Source organism: Macaca nemestrina, chromosome 7, assembly GCF_043159975.1.
Source record: "Macaca nemestrina isolate mMacNem1 chromosome 7, mMacNem.hap1, whole genome shotgun sequence".
NCBI classification, from domain to species: Eukaryota; Metazoa; Chordata; class Mammalia; order Primates; family Cercopithecidae; genus Macaca; species Macaca nemestrina.
In genome coordinates this window covers 62,684,978-62,706,316 of record NC_092131.1, presented here as the reverse complement: position 1 = coordinate 62,706,316, position 21,339 = coordinate 62,684,978, and the positions used below count along the sequence as shown (strand labels likewise).

Below are 21,339 nucleotides of genomic sequence, written 5' to 3'. Positions count from 1 at the left end.
CTGCATCAAGTAACCTACAAATTTGAATTCAGCTTTAAGGTTTTATAACAGTAAAGTTAATTACAAAACATTTGTTAGGCCGGGTCCGGTGGCTTATGCCTATAATCCCAGCACTTTGGGAAGCCAAGGTGGATGGATCATTAAGTCAGGAGTTCAAGACCAGCCTGACCAACATGGTGAAACCTTGTCTCTACTAAAAATGTAAAAATTAGCCAGGCATGGCAGCGTGTGCCTGTAGTCCCAGCTACTCAGAAGGCTGAGGCAGGAGAATCGCTTGAACCCGGGAGGAAGAGGTTGCAGTAACCGAGATTGCGCCACTGCACTCCAGACTGGGCGACAGAGCAAGACTCAAAACAAAATAAAACAACAAATTTCTTAAAACATGAAGTTACGTGAGAGAGTACCATTTGGCTATCTTGAAATATTATATGGGAATGAAAGAAGGTCACTTTTACTTTCCTCATACTTAGGCTTTCCTCATAATTTCCTCATATTAGAGATGACCACAAAATACCACTAGAAGTTATCTGTATTCTATCTCCATTCCCTGTACAAATTGTAATTTCTCCCAATTCTTTTGATGACATCTTCCATGTTAACCCCTTATTGCTGTTTTTATGTCTTTAACTGTCTTGTGGCTGCTCTGTAGATATTTCAGAATGAAATCTAACTACTTACCAATGAAGTTTCTGTAACTCCTTCTCATTCCATTCCTTATCCTGAATTAAACCAGGTAAACATTCTAAGGAATGCCTATTTGTCTTATCAGATCCTACTGCCTCAGTAATTGGAAACTCTTTCCTAACACCAGACTTCTGAAGAGTTTCTTTGACGGAAGGTCTAGCTTTCTTTTGTTTGATATAAAATTCATATTCACTTTCTTCAGTTTCAGGTTCCAAAATCACTGGAATATTACTTGTGTTTCTTGTGCTCTTTCTCAGGTGAACCACTGCTTCTTTGGTGTTTCCTGCTTTGGTTTTTTTAACTTCAGCTTTCCTTTTAATTGCCTTTTCTGTTTCACTTTCTTCACTTGACAAATCTGGTGAGGACTGATGCTTATAAAATGACATAGCTACCTGATTTTCTATTTTCTTCAATTTTGGTAATAGTCTGGTATTTTTCTTAATGTCAGAGGTGAGCATTTGTTCCTTTTCAAGGTTACATATTTTTATTTTCTGGTTGACAGTAAGTAAGTCACGTTCATTGCAATCTTCCTTGTTTTCACTTTTATGACCTTCAAATGTATTTTCTAAAGTCTCCGTGGACTTGCTGATGGGACTTTCTTTTTGACACTCTGGTATTACAAAATCTGTTACTGCTTTAATGGTGCCAGAGGACAGATTATACCTCATGCATCTTTGCTCTATCACTTTTCTAGATTTAAGTGGTGTTACTAAAATATAAGCTTTCTTCTGATTGATGGCCATGTATTTTCTTTCTTCATCTGAGAAAAATTGTTCCCTTGAGGTTAGAATATCAATGGATACATCCAATTCTTCAGTTGTCTCTTTAATTTCATAAGACAAAACCAAAGACCAAAATCTCAAATTAGTTATAAACAAATATAAGCACAGAAAATATATTTTCACAGAGAAAAGACACTATTTTTATAAACAAGCTACACTGTATAACCTCCTGTCATTTTGATCTTTCTGAAGCCCAGGTCTATTCAGACCACCGCCCCTTCAACTGTAAACATATACTATTGTTTATACAAACCTGACAGTGACTTCTCACAGTCTTTTAGTAGACATATAAATAAGCTCCTTTGCCTGGCCTTCCACATAGTTCCAATCTCTCACTGTTGTCAAAATCTCCACTGTATTCTATGTTCAGAACCACAAAAATCGCAATTCCTCAGATTTTCTTGGTTCTCTACTTTCATTAATGTCCACTCTGCTTTGAAAATGTTCTTCATTCATCTATAAACAAAATCACTACCTGCTTCGATTTTATTCTCTAACCCACCTAGTGGACAAACTTGTACACATTCCCTATACTGAATGAAAGCTCTTCTTCAAGTTTCCAGAATACTTTAAAATAATGCCATGTTTGACAGTGAGACATGTATTATAACTGCACACTTGTCTTTCAATCAGACTGGCAAAAATAATTAATGGTTAGAACTTTATCTGTATGGTTTGATTTTTTTTTTTTTTTTTTTTGCCGGAGTTAGTACAGAGCCTTTCACATATACAGTAGGCAATAAGTAAATACTTGTTAAATCAAAGCCCTGGAGGTAAAATATTCAGAAGATATAAGAAAACCAGTAGTCACTGAAACCTTACTAAGTAAGTATACATTATATGGGCTCTGCTAGTTAGGAGGACATGGAACTTCCTCTGCATGGTTCCACTTTTATCGCCAATGGTGGTCATAGAAACACACTCAAAATGAATCCCCCCAAACACCATAAAGTACAAAACAAGCAAAACAGAACAACCTGAGAATCTTATATTATACCTTGTCATTAAAGAAAGCAAATTAAAATGAGAACAATTCATCAATTCAAAACCTAAGTAATGAGAAGTCAAATTAACTGAAACTATCCAACTGTAATTAGAAATACATATAAACTGCAAATCATCCCACTGTCATAGAAACATATTACAACAACCTCCATATATTATTGTTTACAAGATGACTGACAAAATGAGACTGATAGATAATACTGAATGCTGGGGAGAAAAGAAGCCTCTAAATTACAATCCATGGAAAAAGGTACTAATCAAAATAATTTAGAAAGTGTCTGCAAGATTTTCCACTGGCATCATATATCTTCAAATTCTGAGAAAAGTATTTTCTTCTAACTTCTCATATAAATCCAATTCAAATGTTCAATTGGGAATTTGAAAATTTTCAACATTCTAATTTTGAACAATATTTCCAGAGTATTTGTTAATTTTAATAAATTATTTAATAAAGATCCAGCTATCTTGGATACTTTAACCGAGTATGAACTCGGAAGTATAAAGCAGCACTGCTTTCCTATCTTCTTCAAACAAATAAATGTTCTTCACTTCCACTTCTTTTCACTTATAAGAGGAAATAAAACAGAAAAAATGCTATAAAACGAATGGATTTAGCTCAACATGAAACTGTAAACTTGCTAATGTTTAGAGGAAAGGCTGTAAATTATAGCATGCAAGATTCCAATTAAATTACTCTGAAAATCCACACTTGAAACTAAATTATTGTAGTAAATTCATAAAAGGATTCACTCTTTACACATTCCTGTAAGCGTATTTTAAATGATATATAATTTTGTGATCTAAACAAATATTTTAGTACCCAGATTAAAGAAGGCAAACCTGTAAGTATAGATGGTTTTTAAAAGGGCTATTTTATTATGAAAATCATCTTATGTAAAAATAACAAAACCAAACATTTAAAACCATTATATAATTTGCCATTTTACATGAGGAAATTTACAAGATCACTTTTATCATATTAAAAACATTTCAAATAGTAGCTTTCTGCTTATCATTAAAAAAACCATTAAAGATATATTACCTTGCTTCTGACTTTTTATTATCCTTTCATTTGTTCTTTCACCAATTTTTAGTTTCTTTGAAGACATTTTATATTCTTTTTTTCCAATTAATTCCTTCAAAACAAAAAGATACCTAGGTTTTATTTTAAAACTGCTACCTAAACATGATCTGAAGCATTTTCATAGTATGCATCAAGCATACAAATTTCTAGGTACTTACAGTTCCACAAATTTCATTAGTGGACACAGTCAGAAATCCAGTTGCCAGACCCTGAGTGCTACAAGCAACATCTGGGTATCCATTATCTTACATATTTTCTATATTAATTTAACACTTTGTGGTTTTTCAAGTGCTTTTAAAAATATGCTTTATTTAAGCTTTACTCTAAAAGCTAAAACTTTTATTGTTGCCTGCATTTTTTCATTGAGAGACATGGAAAATAAATATCAAGACATTCAGTCCCCAAGTTAATGAAAAGCTGATACTTGAAAAATAGAACTCATGGCCACGTGTGGTGGCTCACGCCTATAATCCCAGCACTTTGGGAGGCTGAGGTGGGTCCACAAGGTCAGGAGTTTGAGACCACCCTGGCCAATATAGTAAAATCCCGCTTCTACTAAAAATACAAAAATTACCCAGGCGTGGTGGCGCACGCCTGTAGTCCCAGCTACTCGGGAAGCTGAGGCAGGAGAATCACTCGAACCCAGGAGGTGGAGGTTGAGGCAGGAGAATCACTTGAACCCAGGAGGCGGAGGGTGCAATAAGCCAAGATCACGCCACTGCACTCCAGCCTGGGCAACAGGGAGACTCCATCTCAAAAGAAAAAAAAAAAACAGAATTCATGTCCCTGATATGGTTGCAAACCTTTTCAGTAGTAAATCACCCCTCTAAATATCAGCTTGTACTATACAGTGTACAATAAAGCCTTACCTGATTAGGTAAGTCATCTCCTCCTCCATTTTGAATAGTATTATTTATTTGGTCATCTGGGAACCTTAATGTTGGTTTATTTTGGCAATTACTGTGGCACATGTTTAATTCTGTAGCTCCTGGCGACTCACTGTGCTTATTACTCTTCAGTTCTATGAGTACAAAGATGGAGATTTCAATAAATGGTTACATAAAAGGGAAGCTGCTTTTCTACATGAAGAATTAACTTTGAGGCTAGGTGTGGTGGCTCACTCCTATAATCCCAGCACTGTGGGAGGCCAAGGGAGGAGGACTGCTTGAGCCCAGGAGTTCAAGACTAGCCTAGGCAAAATAGTGATATACTGATTCTACAAAAAATAAAAGGTTGGGGCATGCCTATGGTCCAGATACTTGGGAGCCTGAGGTGGGAGGATCGCTTGGGCCAGAGAGGTCGAAGCTGCAGTGAGCCGTGATTGTGCCACTGTACTCCAGCCTGGGTGACAGAGCAACACCCTGTCTCAGAAATAATAATGATAATCTGTCTAATCCCTCTGTCATAAATATTTGTTATAATTTGACTAGGATATAAAGCAATTTTATTTGGACAGAATCACTCTGTATAGGGCTATATTTTGTTCAAATCACTTTTTTTCCTTCAAAAAAAAATTTAAAAAGCCTAGACAGCCGTATTATTCATGACCATCTGTTTTGGATCTTCCTAGTCACATCTAAAGACAAAATAGTAAGGTTAATCCATTTTGTAAATAAAAATTCCTGTTCATCCTAACTGCACATCAAATAAATAGAAAGCTAATAACTGTTCCTCTTCTATTTCTTCATGTATGTAGTTAATGTAAGTTAATGTTTCAACTAGTTTGTGTACTCCAATGTATAACTAAATTTCTGTAATTAAAATTTTGAGCAAAACTAAATTATACAGTATATAATATACGCTCAACAAACAGTTACTAAGCTGGAATTCTAGGTAAGTTAAAACAGATTCATAAAAAGCATAAAAACATTTTTGTTATTCTTCTAGAAGCTATACTTTAAAAGTGTACTGACTAGTCTTTGCTCTTGAAAATATTACCATATAATGAAGGAGGCTTCTATTATGATAGGTCATTTATCATATACTCTGGTAAGTGTAATAACAGAGATAGAGTGCTTTAAGAGCAATAATATGATATACAAGTACTTTTTAGGCAAATCATTAAAACACATACATAAAATTACATTATCTTAAATTAATTCAGGTTGGTACCTTTACATAATCTTAGCTATATAATGTTAGTTGTGGTTTTGTTTTTTTCATGCAAAGTGCAATGATAATAAAATTAATAACAGCCCCAACCAACCACCACTCAAAATAACTTATGTGATATGAAGATAGTGTCTAACAGTTTCATTAAACAAAGATTTAATGAATCACACTAGAAAAATGATATAATCCTAACAGAATACATTAATATTTGCCCCTAAACTAAGATCTGTGGGGGTAGGAGGGGCGGGAATCATGCCTTATTCATCTCTAAGTTCCTAAAACCTAACAGACCAAGGTTCATGGAAAGCACTTTAAAAATGTTGACACCAGGTGCTATGTTCATGTCTATAATCTTAGCACTTCGGGAGGCCAAGGTGGGAGGACTGCTTGAGGCCAGGAGTAGGAGACCAGCCTGGGCAACATAGTAGGACCCCATCTCTACAAGAAATAAAAAACAAACCAGGTGCAGTACTATATGCCGGGAGTCCCAGCTACTCTGGAGGCTGAGGTGGGAGGATCACTTGAACCAAAGAGGTCAAGGCTGCAGTGAGCCATGATTGCACCACTGTATTTCAGCCTGGGAGACAGAGCAACACACTATCTCCAAAAAATAAAAATTAAAAAAAAAAAGAGCTGAGTGCTTTTCCTATGGACACAGCTGATAAGCTGGTATGTAAAATAGTTATCAAACTTTAGTCTTTTAAATTTTTATTCATTTCTCTTGCCACTAGCTTTCTTAAACACCTCACTGATAATATTCGCAATTAAGATCAAATCCCTAATAAGTGCTGGCTCTAAGTGAAATGGGGTACAGGAAGAGATAAGAACCAAGACTAGGGCTGGGCGCGGTGGCTCAAGCCTGTAATCCCAGCACTTTGGGAGGCCGAGACAGGTGGATCACGAGGTCCGGAGATCGAGACCATCCTGGCTAACATGGTGAAACCCCGTCTCTACTAAAAAATACAAAAAAAAAAACTAGCCGGGCGAGGTGGCGGCGCCTGTAGTCCCAGCTACTCGGGAGGCTGAGGCAGGAGAATGGCATGAACCCGGGAGGCAGAGCTTGCAGTGAGCTGAGATCTGGCCACTGCACTCCAGCCCTGGAGACAGAGCGAGACTCCGTCTCAAAAAAAAAAAAAAAAAAAAAAAAAAAAGAACCAAGACTAAAGACTAATAAATGATTAGAAGTGAGATATACTGTTAAAGATTCTCTTGTTTTAGGAGTAAAAAAGTAGAGAGCAGGTGCTGAAGCCCCAAGGTTCCAGCATACTCAAGATGCTCAAGCAATATGCCTAATTTAGGGAAAATAGGATGACTTTTGATAAAAAGAGGAAGGGTTCAGAAGGAACTAGGGCAATGGTAAGTGACTTTTTGCTAGCTCTGGGGAAGCAGCCATCTGCATATTTAATTTATTCCTTTCTCTGCATTAGAAAGGATAAGCAAAGTTTCAGGGTGGAAGTTCAAATGGGGGTTGAGGAGTGGTTAGAATAGGATACAGGTACATTTATATCCAGTATGGTGCTATGTTTTTGGCAGGATTCTTGAACTCTTTTTCAAGTTTTGGAAGTTCTGTAAAGCTCTTAGTTACAAGGTTAAGGCAAAATCAGCAGAAATGTTTACAACATATTTTAGTAACTTTTACTCATCTATATTGTTTAGAAAGAGCTGAAAGTTAATGTTCATACATTTTTACACAGGTGAAGCAGATTATAGTGATGGCAAAGAGCTGATACAAAACAGTTCTGCTCTGGCAAGTTGGTCTCCTTATTAAAAAAGAGAAAAAAAAAAAACAGTTCTGCAATCTATCCTTATGGCAATGGTCATTCAAGAAAACCATTTTCTTCAATTCCATTTCCTCCATGAAAGGAAACAGATTTTGCCTATTTGGAGCAATGAAATTTAGTACAAAAATAAAATATGTCTTTACAATAGGTTTGCAGTAGGTTGGCAGCTTAAATACTTTGGGTCGAGGAAATTAAAAGAACAATCATCTTTCATTAATATGTTTACCAGTGTTCTTTGATATTCTGATTAATAAAAAGGTAATTATTATTATTATTATTTTTTGAGACAGTGTCTCACTCCGATGCCCAAACTGGAGTCTAGTAGCACAAACACGGTTCATTGCAGCCTCAACCATCTGAGCTCAAGCGATCCTCCCACTTTAGCCTCTCAAGAAGATAGGAACACAGGTATGTGCTACCATGGGAGGCTATTTTTTTTGACTTTTAGTAGAGACAGGGTCTTGTCATGTTATCCAGGGTGATCTCGAACTCCTGAGCTCAAGCGATCCTTGCACTTCAGTCTCTCAAAATGCTGGGATTACAGGCATAAGTTACTGGGCCCAGCCAAAGGTGAAATTTGATGAAGCAAGCTGAATACTGACCATGATTAATTTGTATTATAGTTACTTCTCATTTAGTAGTGAAGAAGCAGGAATGTGGGGGCAGTATAAGTCAAAGAACACAATACTATACACATTACAAACCATAAACAATTTAGACCATGTAAGAACTTACCACTGTACCAACAGAGAAGTAAAGACAAAACATACCCAATTGATCACAATCAAAATCATAAGTGGTGGTGGCTCTTTGAACGGTATCTGTTTGGTTTTCTTGTGCATCATTTTTCATTGATTTTCTTATGTCACGAACAGATCTTCCAATTTTCTGTTTTCGTTTCGTCTTCTCCCTGTTCTTTTCATCAGCCCTAAAAACAATTATATTATTTTTCCTTAGCACTGATTCTCAAAAAAACAAAACAAAATCTTCATAAACAAATAAAAACCCCTCCCATAAAGCTCTTTCCACCCAGGCAGGGTATCTTTAATCTTACATTATTAATCCTTCATGGCTTCCACTCCCTTCTTTCACAAAGAACTGAGGTGTAACAGCTTAAGTCAAAGGACTCAAATATGATCTGCAAACTGCTTCCCACTAGATGCTCTTAAAATTCCTACTTAAACTGATATTATAGGACAACTGCCAGTTGCCTGTTTTTGTAAATGAAGTTTATTAAAACACTGCCATGCTAATTCATGTATATACTATCTATGGTTGCTCTTCTGCTACAATGGCAGAGCTGAATAGCTGCAATAGAGGCAATATGCCCGCAAGAATATTATCTTTACAGAATATGCCCTTTACAGAAAAAAAATGCCAGCCCCCGTTATCAATTATTATATTTGTGCTGTGATTAAGTTTAAAGTCTGTATCCCTTATGAGTTCCACAAGGGCAAGAATAAATCAAATTCTTGTTTCACCAGCATCAACTAGAGTGTCTGTAAAGTAGCAGACACTCCATAACTACTGAGAAAATGAATGAAAAAAAGAAGGAAGAACTGCACATTAGTATTTAATAACTGCATGCCTTTTGAAGGGTAAATGATTAAGAATTACTCTTTGACATATGTCAAAAGTTTTATTTTCCTTTGAGATTTACTAAATTCGACAGAAGTTCTAGTAAAATGTTATTGCTTCTGAAATGCTTCACAGACCAAAGCAAACTTCAAAGCTAGCATTTCGGCCGGGTGCAGTGGCTCAGGCCTGTAATCCCAGCACTTTGGGAGGCCAAGGCAGGTGGATCACGAGGTCAGGAGATCGAGACCGTCCTGGCTAACATGGGGAAACCTTGTCTCTACTGAAAATACAAAAAACTAGCCGGGCGTGGTGGCGGGCGCCTGTAGTCCCAGCTACTCGGGAGGCTGAGGCAGGAGAATGGCATGGGACCCGGGAGGTGGAGCTTGCAGTGAGTTGAGATCCTGCCACTGCACTCCAGCCTGGGTGACAGAGTGAGACTCCATCTCAGATAAAAATAAAAAAAAAAATGGTATTTCAAACAAACAAATATCTAAACAGGTGAATTTAATTAAATGTAAACTGTACCTCAGGCCAGGCACAGTGGCTCATGCCTGTAATCACAACACTTTGGGAGGCTGAGGCAGGTGGATCGCTTGCAGCCAGGCAGGAGTTCGAGACCAGCCTGGCCAACATGGCGAAACCCTATCTCTATTAAAAATACAAAAATTAGCTGGACATGGTGGCACACACATAATTAAATGTAAATTATGCACACACACAATAAACTGTAAAGGTATCTCAATAAAGTTGACTTCTAAAAACATAAAACAACATTTTACCTTAACTGTTCCAGAAAATTATTAATGTGCTCTTTCCAATTTTCTGGAAATCCAAACATAAATTTCCTTATGAGATAATTTGGATACCCTATTTAAGGATAAACAACAACAAAAGTATTTAAAAGCCTAGAATTTTAAAAAGATATAATTAATTCATTAAATCATTCAAGAAATATGCAGTTATTGCTTAATATGCACCAGGTACTATTATAGATATTCAGAATTCAGCAGTAAACAAAGCAGACAAAAACTCCTATCCTCATGGAACTTGCCTTCTAATGTGGAAAAAAAAGCTAACCAATAAGTACAATATATTGTTTGTTAGATGGTTATGCAGGGATGGGCGGATAGGTGTATTGATATGTTCATGGGGGAGTAGAGGGGTGAACAGCAATTTAAAAAAGGATAATCAGGGAAGTCTTCAATGAAATAGCATCATTTGAACAAACTGATTGAGCTATGCAGTAATATGGGGCTAGAATACTGGACACAAAACATAAAGTGCAAGGCAAGAGTATACCTGGCCTGTTTGAAACAACTGAAGTGGCATGAGGAGGGGTTAGAACTTGGGAGGCCACTCACATGGGCAACAGAGGCAGTAAGAAGCATGAGAGATTATAATATACGGCCTTAGAGTCATTATAGAACTGGCCATTTACTTTGGACAAGATGAGAAGCTATGGAAAGATTCCAAGCAGAGGGGCTATAGGATCTAATTTATTTAACAGGACTGCTAAAGCAAACTGCTGTTTTGAGACGAGCCTGTGGAAGAGTGAGGAAAGAAAGAATGAGACCAGTTAGGAGGCCACTGTAATGATCCAGACAAATTATGAGGAAAGTCTGGACTATAGTGATGCTGCAGAGGTCTCAGTTTGGGATATATTTTGGAGATACATTAATAGGATGTACTGACCCACACACTGATGTGGGTATGAGAGAAATGGAGAATTTAAGGATGCCTCCAAGAATTCTGGCTACTGATACATGGAAAGATGGGGAATACTATAGGTTTAGCAAATTTAAGGGAAAAGATCAGGTTTTAGATATATTAAGTTTGAAATGCCCACAGACATCCTAGTGGAGATATCAAAAACGAATTGGGTACTAACGGGAGAGGTCCTGCTTTGAGATATAAAATTCGCATTCATCATCATATAAATTATATTTAAAGACTAAAAGGAATCAGCATACCACAGAGTGTATTAAGAGCCCCAAGCTACCCCATTATTAGAAAAAAATGGAGAAATACACAAAGAAATTAAGAAGGAGCAGGCAGTGAGGCAGCACAGAAATTGGAAAATGGTATTAGAGAAACTAAGTATTTCAAAAAGGTAAGTATGATTAACTCTGTTAAGTGTATACTGAATGTAGCAATGTGGAGGCCACTGGTGACTTTGATACGGGTTGTTTTGGTGAAGAACCGGGGAGGTTAAAGAGAGTTCAAGAAAAAAAAATGGAAGAAAATTCAAGAGAAATTAGATTTACAGAAGTAAATATAAACAAACTATATGAGTTGTTTTGCTACAAATGAGAGTAATACTGGCTAAAAGGAGAAATGTGGTTTAAACAGAAATTTAAAAAAAAAAAAAAGGAGAAGGGAGTGTTACTGGAATAACGTCCTTGAGTAAAAGAGAAAATGACAGCTAGTGTACAAATGGAGAGGCTGACAGACAGTAACGTGCTAGTTCATCCATAATAAAAGCCGGTGCTGATCCAAGCAGGTGAGTAGACGTGGTAAAGAAATATCCTTCTGATTGTTCCTCTTGCTCAGGTGCTCTGCCCTCTCCCCTACTTTGCCCACCTGAGAGAGAGTAATAAGGAGGTGGTATTGGAGATTTCTCAAAATATGAAGGAGTCATCAGGAAGGGCAGGAGAGTGAATGAATTAGGGAAATATGGTAGGATACCAAGCAGCACCAAGAAACCACTAAGGGACTGTAACTTGTTGCTAGTAAACATAAATTTAGACTACTTGGATGTGTTTTTCTCCAGTTATATTCAGCTGTGTGCAAGGCATAGGTAGAAAATCAGGTTACACCAGGACTGGGGTTGTGCCAGGTAGGTTCAACAAAGAGAGGAATCAGGGAGTTAAATTATATTCTTATAACATATTTCCTTGTAAACAAGGAGTATTTCATTTGATATTTTAAAACTCACACAAATCAGGCAGGGCGCAGAGGCTCACGCCAGTAATCCCAGCACTTTGGGAGGCTGAGGTGGGTGGATCACCTAAGGTCACAAATTCAAGACCAGCCTGGCCAACATGGTGACACTGTCTCAAAAATCAGCTGGGCGTTGTGGCACATGCCTGTGGTCCCAGCTACTCAGGAGGCTGAGGCACAAGTAATCGCTTGAACTCAGGAGGTGGAGGTTGCAGTGAGCTGAGATCATGCCACTACACTCCAGCCTGGGCAACGGAGCAAGACTCCAAAAAAAAAAAAAAAAAATTCCCAAACCTCTTAACACTCTGTGTCCATTCCCTGGGGATGTATGTGGATCCTGTGCATGAAAAGGACTGGCCACAGGAAACCACGGGTGTTGTTGCAGGCTTATTTATCCACAGCTACCTGCAGTTGCTATTGCATCATTTTTTTGTGCCATGTTGGAAGTGGTCATGCACAGCACCAGCCTGGTGAAACCCCATCTCTACTAAAAATACAAAAATTAGTTGGGCATGGTGGCAGAAACTGTAGTCCCAGCTACTCAGGAGGCTGAGGCAGAACAATCACACTTGAATCCCGGAGGTGGAGGTTGCAGTGAGCCGAGATTGTGCCACTGCACTCCAGCCTGGGAGACAGAGCAAGACTCCAACTCCCAAAAAAAAAAAAAAAAAAAATCACATAACTTATTAGAAATTGTCAAGAAGAGTGATAAAAATCAGAAAAAATTACCAATTTTATACAAGTTTTACATATTAGTTAATTTTTAGTTTTGATTTATTCATAATTATAAAATACCTAATTAAAAAGTTAAAAAATGTGTATTACTGTGAGAAACATGATTAACTGCTTTACTTCTTAAAATAACTTATCAATAATGACAGTCATTTACCTGCTTCTTTCATGGAAATTTGGTCTATCATGCCTTTTAATATATAAATGTTGCCTGATATAGTCCTAAGTTTGTTGTGCTCAATCCGCTCTATAATCACATTACTGTGCCAATATATGTTAGTGATATCTCTAGGAAAAAAAATAGTTTTGATAAGGTCAAATATTCATACAGAAATTTCTAACAGAAAATAATTTCACACTCTAGCTACAGCAACACTAACAATGTTGTTAGTCTAATTACAAAATATTTGAGGGCCAAACATTAAAGCAGAACTCAACTGCTTAGCTATTGTAATCCCAATATTGTACCAAAAAAACTATACTGTGGCCAAACCATGTCCCTTCTATAAAATATTATTAGTAAGGGAGCAGAGGCCTTGTCTCAGTATCTGATGCTGGCAATAAATACTTGCAGCTTCAGCTTAACTGATGCTAAGCTTCCAAAGGATGATCTCCCTGTCCCTCTCCTTCAGGGTCTATACTGTGTTAGTTTTTATGCAGAAAAGTAGATTGGATCCAGCTAATCTGGTGTTTTTTCACCCTCGCTATACAGCCAAATGTTTTTACCTTTCATTTTGGAAGGTACCAAAAGAGGTTTAAGTGAGGAAAAAAGAAATTACCGTATCAAATCACTGACCCATAAATCTATTCTTCATATTTCTTTAAAGAATAAATATGAAATAGAAAAAAATATGAAGATGTATTAGATAAATGATGAATACTGTCCCATTCATCAGGTAACTGATAATAATAAACATACTAATGATAAGCATGATGAATAAGGAAATCAAGTTACTTTTCTTTGGTCAACTAGGATTAAACTCATATATTATACCTTAATACAGTATTATTTCTCTTCAATTCTTTTTTGCTTTAATTACTTATTTAAGAAACATTTAAATAACATTCTAAAAGCACTGTTCTCTAGCCTTTCATTTAATCCTCAGCACAACTAACAAGGTAAGTAATACAATTATCCACATTGTACAGATGAAGAAACAGACTGACGGGATAAATAACTTGCCCAGGTAATACAGATAGTAGGCAGCAGCAATGGAATTCCAACAAAGGCAATCTACACTGCATCTTTAATAGTAAGGAAATGTGCACAAAGCAGACAGATAAAGAATGGACAATACAGATTTTACACATTCAACTTATAAACTTACATAAGTACCTTAAACAGTTATAATTTTTTTTTTTTTTTTTTTTTTTTTTTTTTTTTTGAGACAGAGTCTCGCTCTGTCACCAAGGCTGGAGAAGAGTTATTACATTTCATTACAAATATTTGTAGCACTAAGAAACTGGCCTTGAAGAATAGGAAATGGTGCTAATAGAGTAGCAGAATTAGGTAAAGCCCACTTACCTGGTGATGCTCTCACTTTAGGGAGAACCAGAAAGTGCCAATGATTACTTAATATGTAGCTGTATGGCAAAGTTTTAAGTAATTTTGATTCCTTTTCTGGATCAGTAATTTATATCTGGTTGTCCCAATTTAGATGTAAGAATCTGGACTGAAATGCATGTAGTAAATATTAACTGATCATATATAATTAAGCAGATAATACCAGTCCACTTATTAGCACCTCAGAAAAAAAAAAAGCACTATACAAATTAACACTGTCACTATTTTAAAAATAACTTGAGTACACATGCAAAAATAAAAAAGCTGGTAGCAATCAACACGGCTAGGACCTGCACAGTAATTTTGCTTTTTTGCCTTCAGTTCATAACCTTGTTAGGTCATTGTTTTATGGAGGATGCTATTTCTCATGCATCACCTCTTAAGTGCTTACACATAACTAAAGTTTTACTAAAAGAATACTGAAATAGTATACTTACATCAATTTTCCTTCTACACATACAGCAGTATTATTATTGATGCTTTTAATCATCCATTCCTGTAGCTGAACTATCTAATCAGGTATAAAACAAAGAACATATTTCCTGTATTACTTGCAGCACGAGCATTACAAAATTAACTTACAGTAAAAGAAAAAACTTGTCTAAGTAATCCAAATATTCCTTAGTGCCATCGATGTAAGATTCACATTCTATTCTAAATAGCAATAGGTAAAATTCTTGTATACAATGAAACAGAAAAGAATGAATTCAGGTTGTACTGCATTTGTTCTTCAATCAAGAAGCAATTATACTTCAAATATTCTATTATCCAATTTCAACTGGTGGGGAAAAAAAATCATGTAAAATTCCAAGGTACAGATTAAAACACCAAGTCCTGCAAAAAGCCCAATAACTTGGAGTGAAAAGCAGTCAGTTATGTTTTGTCCTTAAAAAATTAGAGGTTTTTTTTTGTTTTTGTTTTTGTTTTTTTTTAAAGTTTAGACCTGTATTCCAATTTTCTACAAACTAAAAAGGTGACTGCTGGTAATCTAGATTTAACAGCATTTTATTCCAAAGTAAACATCTGAATAGCTCAGAGAACTCCTTATTACCTTACTACAAGTAAAATATCATTCTAATGGAACACATTTTATAACAATCTATGCAAACAAATTACTGTATATACATTTCATAAAATTTAAAATTGAACTACTTTTGATGAGAAAAAAGTCAAAATTTATGGAATAATTTGAGTAGCAATTTATTATATATAAAGTTACACATTTACAAATAAAAACAAATTATCTAGCTGTAGTTTTATACTGAATCAGGAAAAAACATTAAAATGGGACAGTCTTTGTTATGGTACATGTCAATTATGTCCATTTAAAAAATTATAAATGACGGCTGGGGACAGTTGCTTAAACCTGTAATCTCGGAACTTTGGCAGGCCAAGTCGGGAGGAACGTTTGAGCCTAGCAATTCAAGACCAGCCTGGGCAACATAGTAAGATTCCACAAAAAATTTAAAAAATTAGCTGGGTGTGGTGATACACATCTATAGTCCCAGCTACTGGAGAGGCAGAGGTGGGAAGATCACTTGAGCCTCAGCTGCAGTGAGCCTCAACAGATGACAGAACAAGACCCTCAAGAAGCAAATACATCAAAATAAAAAATTGTAAGTAGGATGGTTTATAAGCCGTGGGTCTCAGTAGTAATGGCGAGGGGATCCACCATCTTGTCTTACCCTCACCCAAGACACAGATATGGCTTCTGCTTTTAAGCCCCTTTTAAATGTTTCTTTCTGAAAAAAGTAAAAAATTATAGGTAGGACTTGGGGAAGCAGCAGTAAATACTACTCTCTTTTTACCTTTTCCCACATTTGGAACTACCTGAGATATATCAACGCACCAGTCAGATGGAGATAATAATCCTGTACCATACTATTATACAGCTTATATACTGCTTATATATCAAAATGTTCATTCATTATTCATTCAACAAATATTTGTTGAGTTCTACACAATGTTTTAGATAGTGGAGATTCAGTGACAAACTAAACAGCTGCCTCTCTTAGGTTCAACATTCTTGTGTGTGTGTTGGGGTAGGGGGTGGAGGCAAGCAGGATAATGGCATCTAAACAAATATGAAAATGTCAGGTGGTGATAATTACTATGAAAAATAAATATAAGGTATTAGATAAATGAGGTGCTTTTTAAGACAAAACAGTTAGAGAATGTCTAGGAAGAGGGAACTGAATAAAGTGAGGAATGAGTCACATGGATATCAGCAAGAAGATTCTTCTAAGCACAGAGAGTTAGCGCAAAGACCCAGGTAGGCAGCATGGAAGGCATAATATGAAAGGAGTAAGTGACAGGGAATAAGTGGTGAGGTTGGAGATCTCCAGGATTAACTAAGTACAGCTCCATAAACCATGGTAAAGGCTTAGTGTTTTCTATTGAGATGACAAGTTACTGGAGGATTCTGAACAGAATGACATTTGATATTTTAAGGGACTACTGGGTAGAGATGAGACTATATTAAGATTTTAGCTTCTGTCTGGAAAAAGGAGAAAAAGGAGAAAAGCAATACTGGAAGCAGGGAGACCACTAGGCTATGACAGTCATCCCTGGACTAGGAGGTAGTGGTTGAACAGCGAGAAGAGGCCACATTCAGGAGAGTAGAGTCAATGGGATTTCCTCATGGTTTGGATGTGGAGCATCAGAGAAAAACAAGAGTCCAAGATGAATCTAAAATTTTTGCCTAAATACTGGGGCCAAAAGTATTACAATTGGTACCAATACAGGACAATGGAGAAGGTACGGTAAAGAAATCAAGAATGAGAATCTCACGTTTTCTCACATTTCAAATTTGAGATGCCTATCTGATATCAATAGAAAAGTCATACAGACAACTGCACATGAGTGTAGAGTTGAGAAGAATATTCTGTGCTGGAAACATATTGGAGAGCTATCAGCATAGAGATGGAATTTAAAACTATGACACTGGAAATAGAGCCTAGAGAGTGTGTGTAGGTAGAGAAATATCTCTAGGGCTGATTTGCAGTAATTCCAACATTTTTAGGACTGATTCTGGGGAAAGGAAGAGGAAATAGCAAAGGGGACTGAGAAGGGATGGCCAGCAATGTAGTAGAAAATCAGGAAAGATCCTGGAATACAAAATATAAAGCATCACACTTCTTTAGAAAGACATCATGGGGCCAGGCGTGGTGGCTCATGCCTGTAATCCCAACACTTTGGGAGGTCGAGGCGGGTGGATTACCTGAGGTCAGGAGTTTGAGACCAGCCTGGCCAACATGGTAAAACTCCCTCTCTACCCAAAATACAAAAAGTAGCTGGGCTTGGTGGTGGGCACCTGTCATCCCAGCTACTTGGGAGGCTGAGGCAGGAGAATCACTTGAACTCGGGAGGTGGAGGCTGCAGTCAGCTGAGATTGCACTACTGCACTCCAGTCTGGGCAACAGAGCAAGACTCCGTCTCAAAAAAAAAAAAAAAAAAGACATTTTGGGAGCCAAGGCGGGCAGATCACGAGGTCAGGAGATCGAGATCATCCTGACCAACATGGTGAAACCCCATCTCTACTAAAAATACAAGAAATTAGCTAGGTGTGGTGGTGCGTGCCTGTAGTCCCAGCTACTCAGGAGGCTGAGGCAGGAGAATCACTTAAACCCTGGAGACAGAGTTTGCAGTGAGCCAACATCACGCCACCGCACTCCAGCCTGGCAACAGAGCAAGACTCCATCTCAAAAAAAAAAAAAAAAGACATAATAAGATGCCTGTAATCATTAACACTTTGGGAAACTGAGGCAGGCGGATCACGTGAGGAGTTTGAGACCAGCCTGGCCAACGTGGTGAAAACCCGTCTCTACTAAAAAGAGCAATTAGCAGGATGTGGTGTGGCGAGTGCCTCTAATCCCAGCTACTCCAGAGGCTGAGGGAGAATCACTTGAACCCAAGAGGCAGAAGTTATAGTGAGCCAAGATCGCACCACTGCACTCCAGCCTGGGTGACAAGAGCAAGACTGTCTCAAAAAAAAAGAAAACAAAAAAAAAGAAATAAGAATCTGTCACTGGATTTGGTGTTATGGAGATGACTGCTGAACTTGGAAAGGGCAATATTCATAAAATAGTGGATATTTTATGAATAGTCTAAGGTGAAACCTGTTCAGGGGGGAATTGAGAACTTAAAACCACATACCTCTTTCAAAATATCTTGCTATATAAAGGGAAACAAAAAATAGTGTAGCAGCTGGAGTTGGACAGGGGATAAAGGAAAGATGGGTCTTTGCATGTTTTTAAAAAATGCAGGCCATGTTTCAACATGTTTATATGTTAATGAGCATAATCCAGGAAAAAAAAATTGACGGGGCAATTGAAAGGGCAATGTCCTTACCACCTAAGGTAAAAGGAAATGAATGGGCCCTGAAAAGGAGCATAAATTGTTCATCCATTTTAATAGGAGGGAAAAAGCAGAGTATGTGAAAACAGTAGCAGGTAGATTTTCTGATGGGATTATTATGAAGTTCTCAATGAAATGGGAATGAGAAGATCTGGAGGTTTTAGGAGAGAAAAGGTGAGTTACTCTTCCAGGAAAGTCAGAGAGTAGATTGACAAGTGAAATGTACCAGGACTAATGGGGCAATACTGACAGCCCATTTAAGGTTTGTTGTCAAATTTAAAATGAGATAAGCCAATATGGTTGTGTGTTTTGCTCTAGCCACTTCCAGCTGTCAGGTACAGGACTGTACAGTTAAATTTAACCAGGGCTGGCATTTAGCCAGAGGAGGACAAACGGGGAAAAAAGAGAGTTGAGACTTAAAACCTCTAATAGTTATAGTGATGGACTAGTGAAATGTGGACATGAGAGTTGATGGATGAACGCTGTCTTAGAGGGGTCAGAGTATTGACGGTGAAGGGTAGGGGAACAGTACTAGGGGGGAATGATCTCAACTACAGGAGTTGGCAGTAAGAGAGTGGCATGTTTGAAAAATTCAGTGCATGTTTATTTGGTAATGAGAAGCAATGGAAATGTATACGGTAGAGGGTAAAGGTAGGAGAAGGGTCACTGACTATCAAAAAAAGATAGTTGGATGGATCATCTAAACGAGTGTAGACGTAACCGGAGATTATGACAGAAGTAGTAGAGGGAAAACTAACAGGTGTCAAATACTTAGAAATGCAAGGTCATGACTAGGAGGTTGTGTTACAGATGAATACAACTGGTAAAGTCTTACGGCATGTGCTTCAAAGAAGCTTTAGAGAGAAGGAAGAAAAAACTGCCTGAAGTAGCAATGAGGAGCAACAGAGCTACACCTTATGTCATCTCTAGGTCCAGTGGAATGTGGGATATGTGAGAAAAAGGAGCCACCACTTGAGTGTGTTGTTTGTAGAAGCCACATTTTAGTTAGAGCAGTGTAAGGAATCTTCATAGAAGACTGGCAGTAAAACATTTTGCTGATGACATAACTGGAGTTCAAAAGGACACAATGTAAGGTATGGAGAGTTAGGTATGAGTGAGAAATTGAGACAGAATTAGTGGAAGTTCAGAATTAAATAGGGATAAGAGTTTTGGAAAGCTTGGACTTCTTGTGGTAACTGAGATAAATAGCACTATACAGATGACTAAATTAGTACTGTGGGGCCTCTTAGAACAGTTTGTCTTCAAACTTTTTTGCTTAACCCATCTCACATATTTTTAACTCAACATCTAAAACTTCTCATTAAAAGTTTTAAATATTTTCAGACCAGGCATGGTGACTCACACCTGCAATCCTAGCACTTTGGGAGGCTGAGGCGGGCAGATTGCCTGAGCTCAGGAGTTCAGATCAGCCTGGGCAACACGGTGAAACCCCGTCTCTACTAAAATACAAAAAAAAAAAAAAAAAAAAACATTTAGCCGGGCATGGAAGCATGCGCCTGTAGTCCCAGCTACTCAGGAGGCTGAGGCAGGAGATTTGCATGAACCTGGAAGGCGGAGGTTGCAGTGAGCTGAGATTGCGTCACCACACTCCAGCCTGGGAGACAGAGTGAGACTCCAAAATAAATAAAATAAATAAATAAGTAAATAGATAAAGTTTACATATTTTCAAATAATGGGATTTCTAGTGAATATATTGAGATATAAAACCATAACTGGTATGTCACTCTTTAAAATTTAGATGGCTACAAGGGAGGCTTAAGTGGGAGGATTGCTTGAACCCAAGAGGCCAGCCTGGGCAACAGAGTAAGGCCTCATCTAAAAAATTATTAATTAAAATTTAGATGGAATTTATACACCATCTCAATTTGATAACCACCACTATACATTTAAGAATTAATGGCTAGACGCCGTGGCTCATGCTTCTAATCCTGGCACTTTGGGAGGCCAAGGCGAGAGGACCACTTGAGGTCAGGAGTTAGAGACCAGCCTGGCCAGCATGGTGAAACCCCGCCTCTACTAAAACACAAAAATTAGCTGGGCATGGTGGCAGGTCCCTGTAATCCCAGCTACTCAGGAGGGTGAGGTAGGAGAATCGCTTGAACCCAGGACGTGGAGGTTGCAGTCAGCCAAGATTGTGCCATTGTGCTCCAGCCTGGGTGACAGAAGAAGACTCCTGCTCAAACATAAATAAATAATTAATGGGCAAACCTTTAACAATTGGAAATTTTACACTGCATCTTCCTCTTTAAGCTTGTATTTCCATTCCACTTCCTTCAGAGAATTTGTCCTAAGGTAACAGTTCAATGCTCTGAAGTCTTTTATTGATTACTCTATTTAATTTAGGAAAAATTCTCAAATCTTCAGATGCTACAGTTCCTTTCTATCTTAATTGATCTAACTATTTTAGTAGTACCGTATCAGAAAAAAAGAGTAGGAATGAATTCAATGTTCATCACCAAAGGGAACAGGTAAATTATTGAAGACTACACAATTAGTAATAGAGCAAGATAAGACTTAACACGTGGCTCTTCTTATATTCAACTCACTGTTCTTTTCACTATGTCACCCTGTCACTGCAGTAAATAGTAAAACATGATAATGAAGACACTGTTAATAATAAAGCATACAGGTTCAAATCCTAGCTAGAAAAAAAAAATAATGAGAGAACATCAAAAGCTCAAGCTCTTGAAGAATGCGGCA

General features: G+C 37.4%; 1 protein-coding gene across 3 annotated transcripts in view; it reads right to left on the bottom strand.

Annotated features, from left to right (window-relative positions):
* Nucleotides 1–21,339, bottom strand: part of LOC105481891 (MIS18 binding protein 1) — a 54,711-nt gene that overhangs the window by 21,962 nt on the left and 11,410 nt on the right. For all 3 annotated transcript variants that reach the window (XM_011741674.3, XM_011741675.3, XM_071100227.1), the window contains exons 5-11: nucleotides 14,700–14,773; nucleotides 12,856–12,986; nucleotides 9,806–9,893; nucleotides 8,219–8,376; nucleotides 4,425–4,576; nucleotides 3,514–3,607; nucleotides 679–1,507 (exon numbers count right to left, since the gene is read on the bottom strand). In XM_011741674.3, the coding sequence (XP_011739976.2) occupies nucleotides 679–1,507; nucleotides 3,514–3,607; nucleotides 4,425–4,576; nucleotides 8,219–8,376; nucleotides 9,806–9,893; nucleotides 12,856–12,986; nucleotides 14,700–14,773 (1,526 nt within the window). The remainder of the gene's footprint in view (nucleotides 1–678; nucleotides 1,508–3,513; nucleotides 3,608–4,424; nucleotides 4,577–8,218; nucleotides 8,377–9,805; nucleotides 9,894–12,855; nucleotides 12,987–14,699; nucleotides 14,774–21,339) is intronic.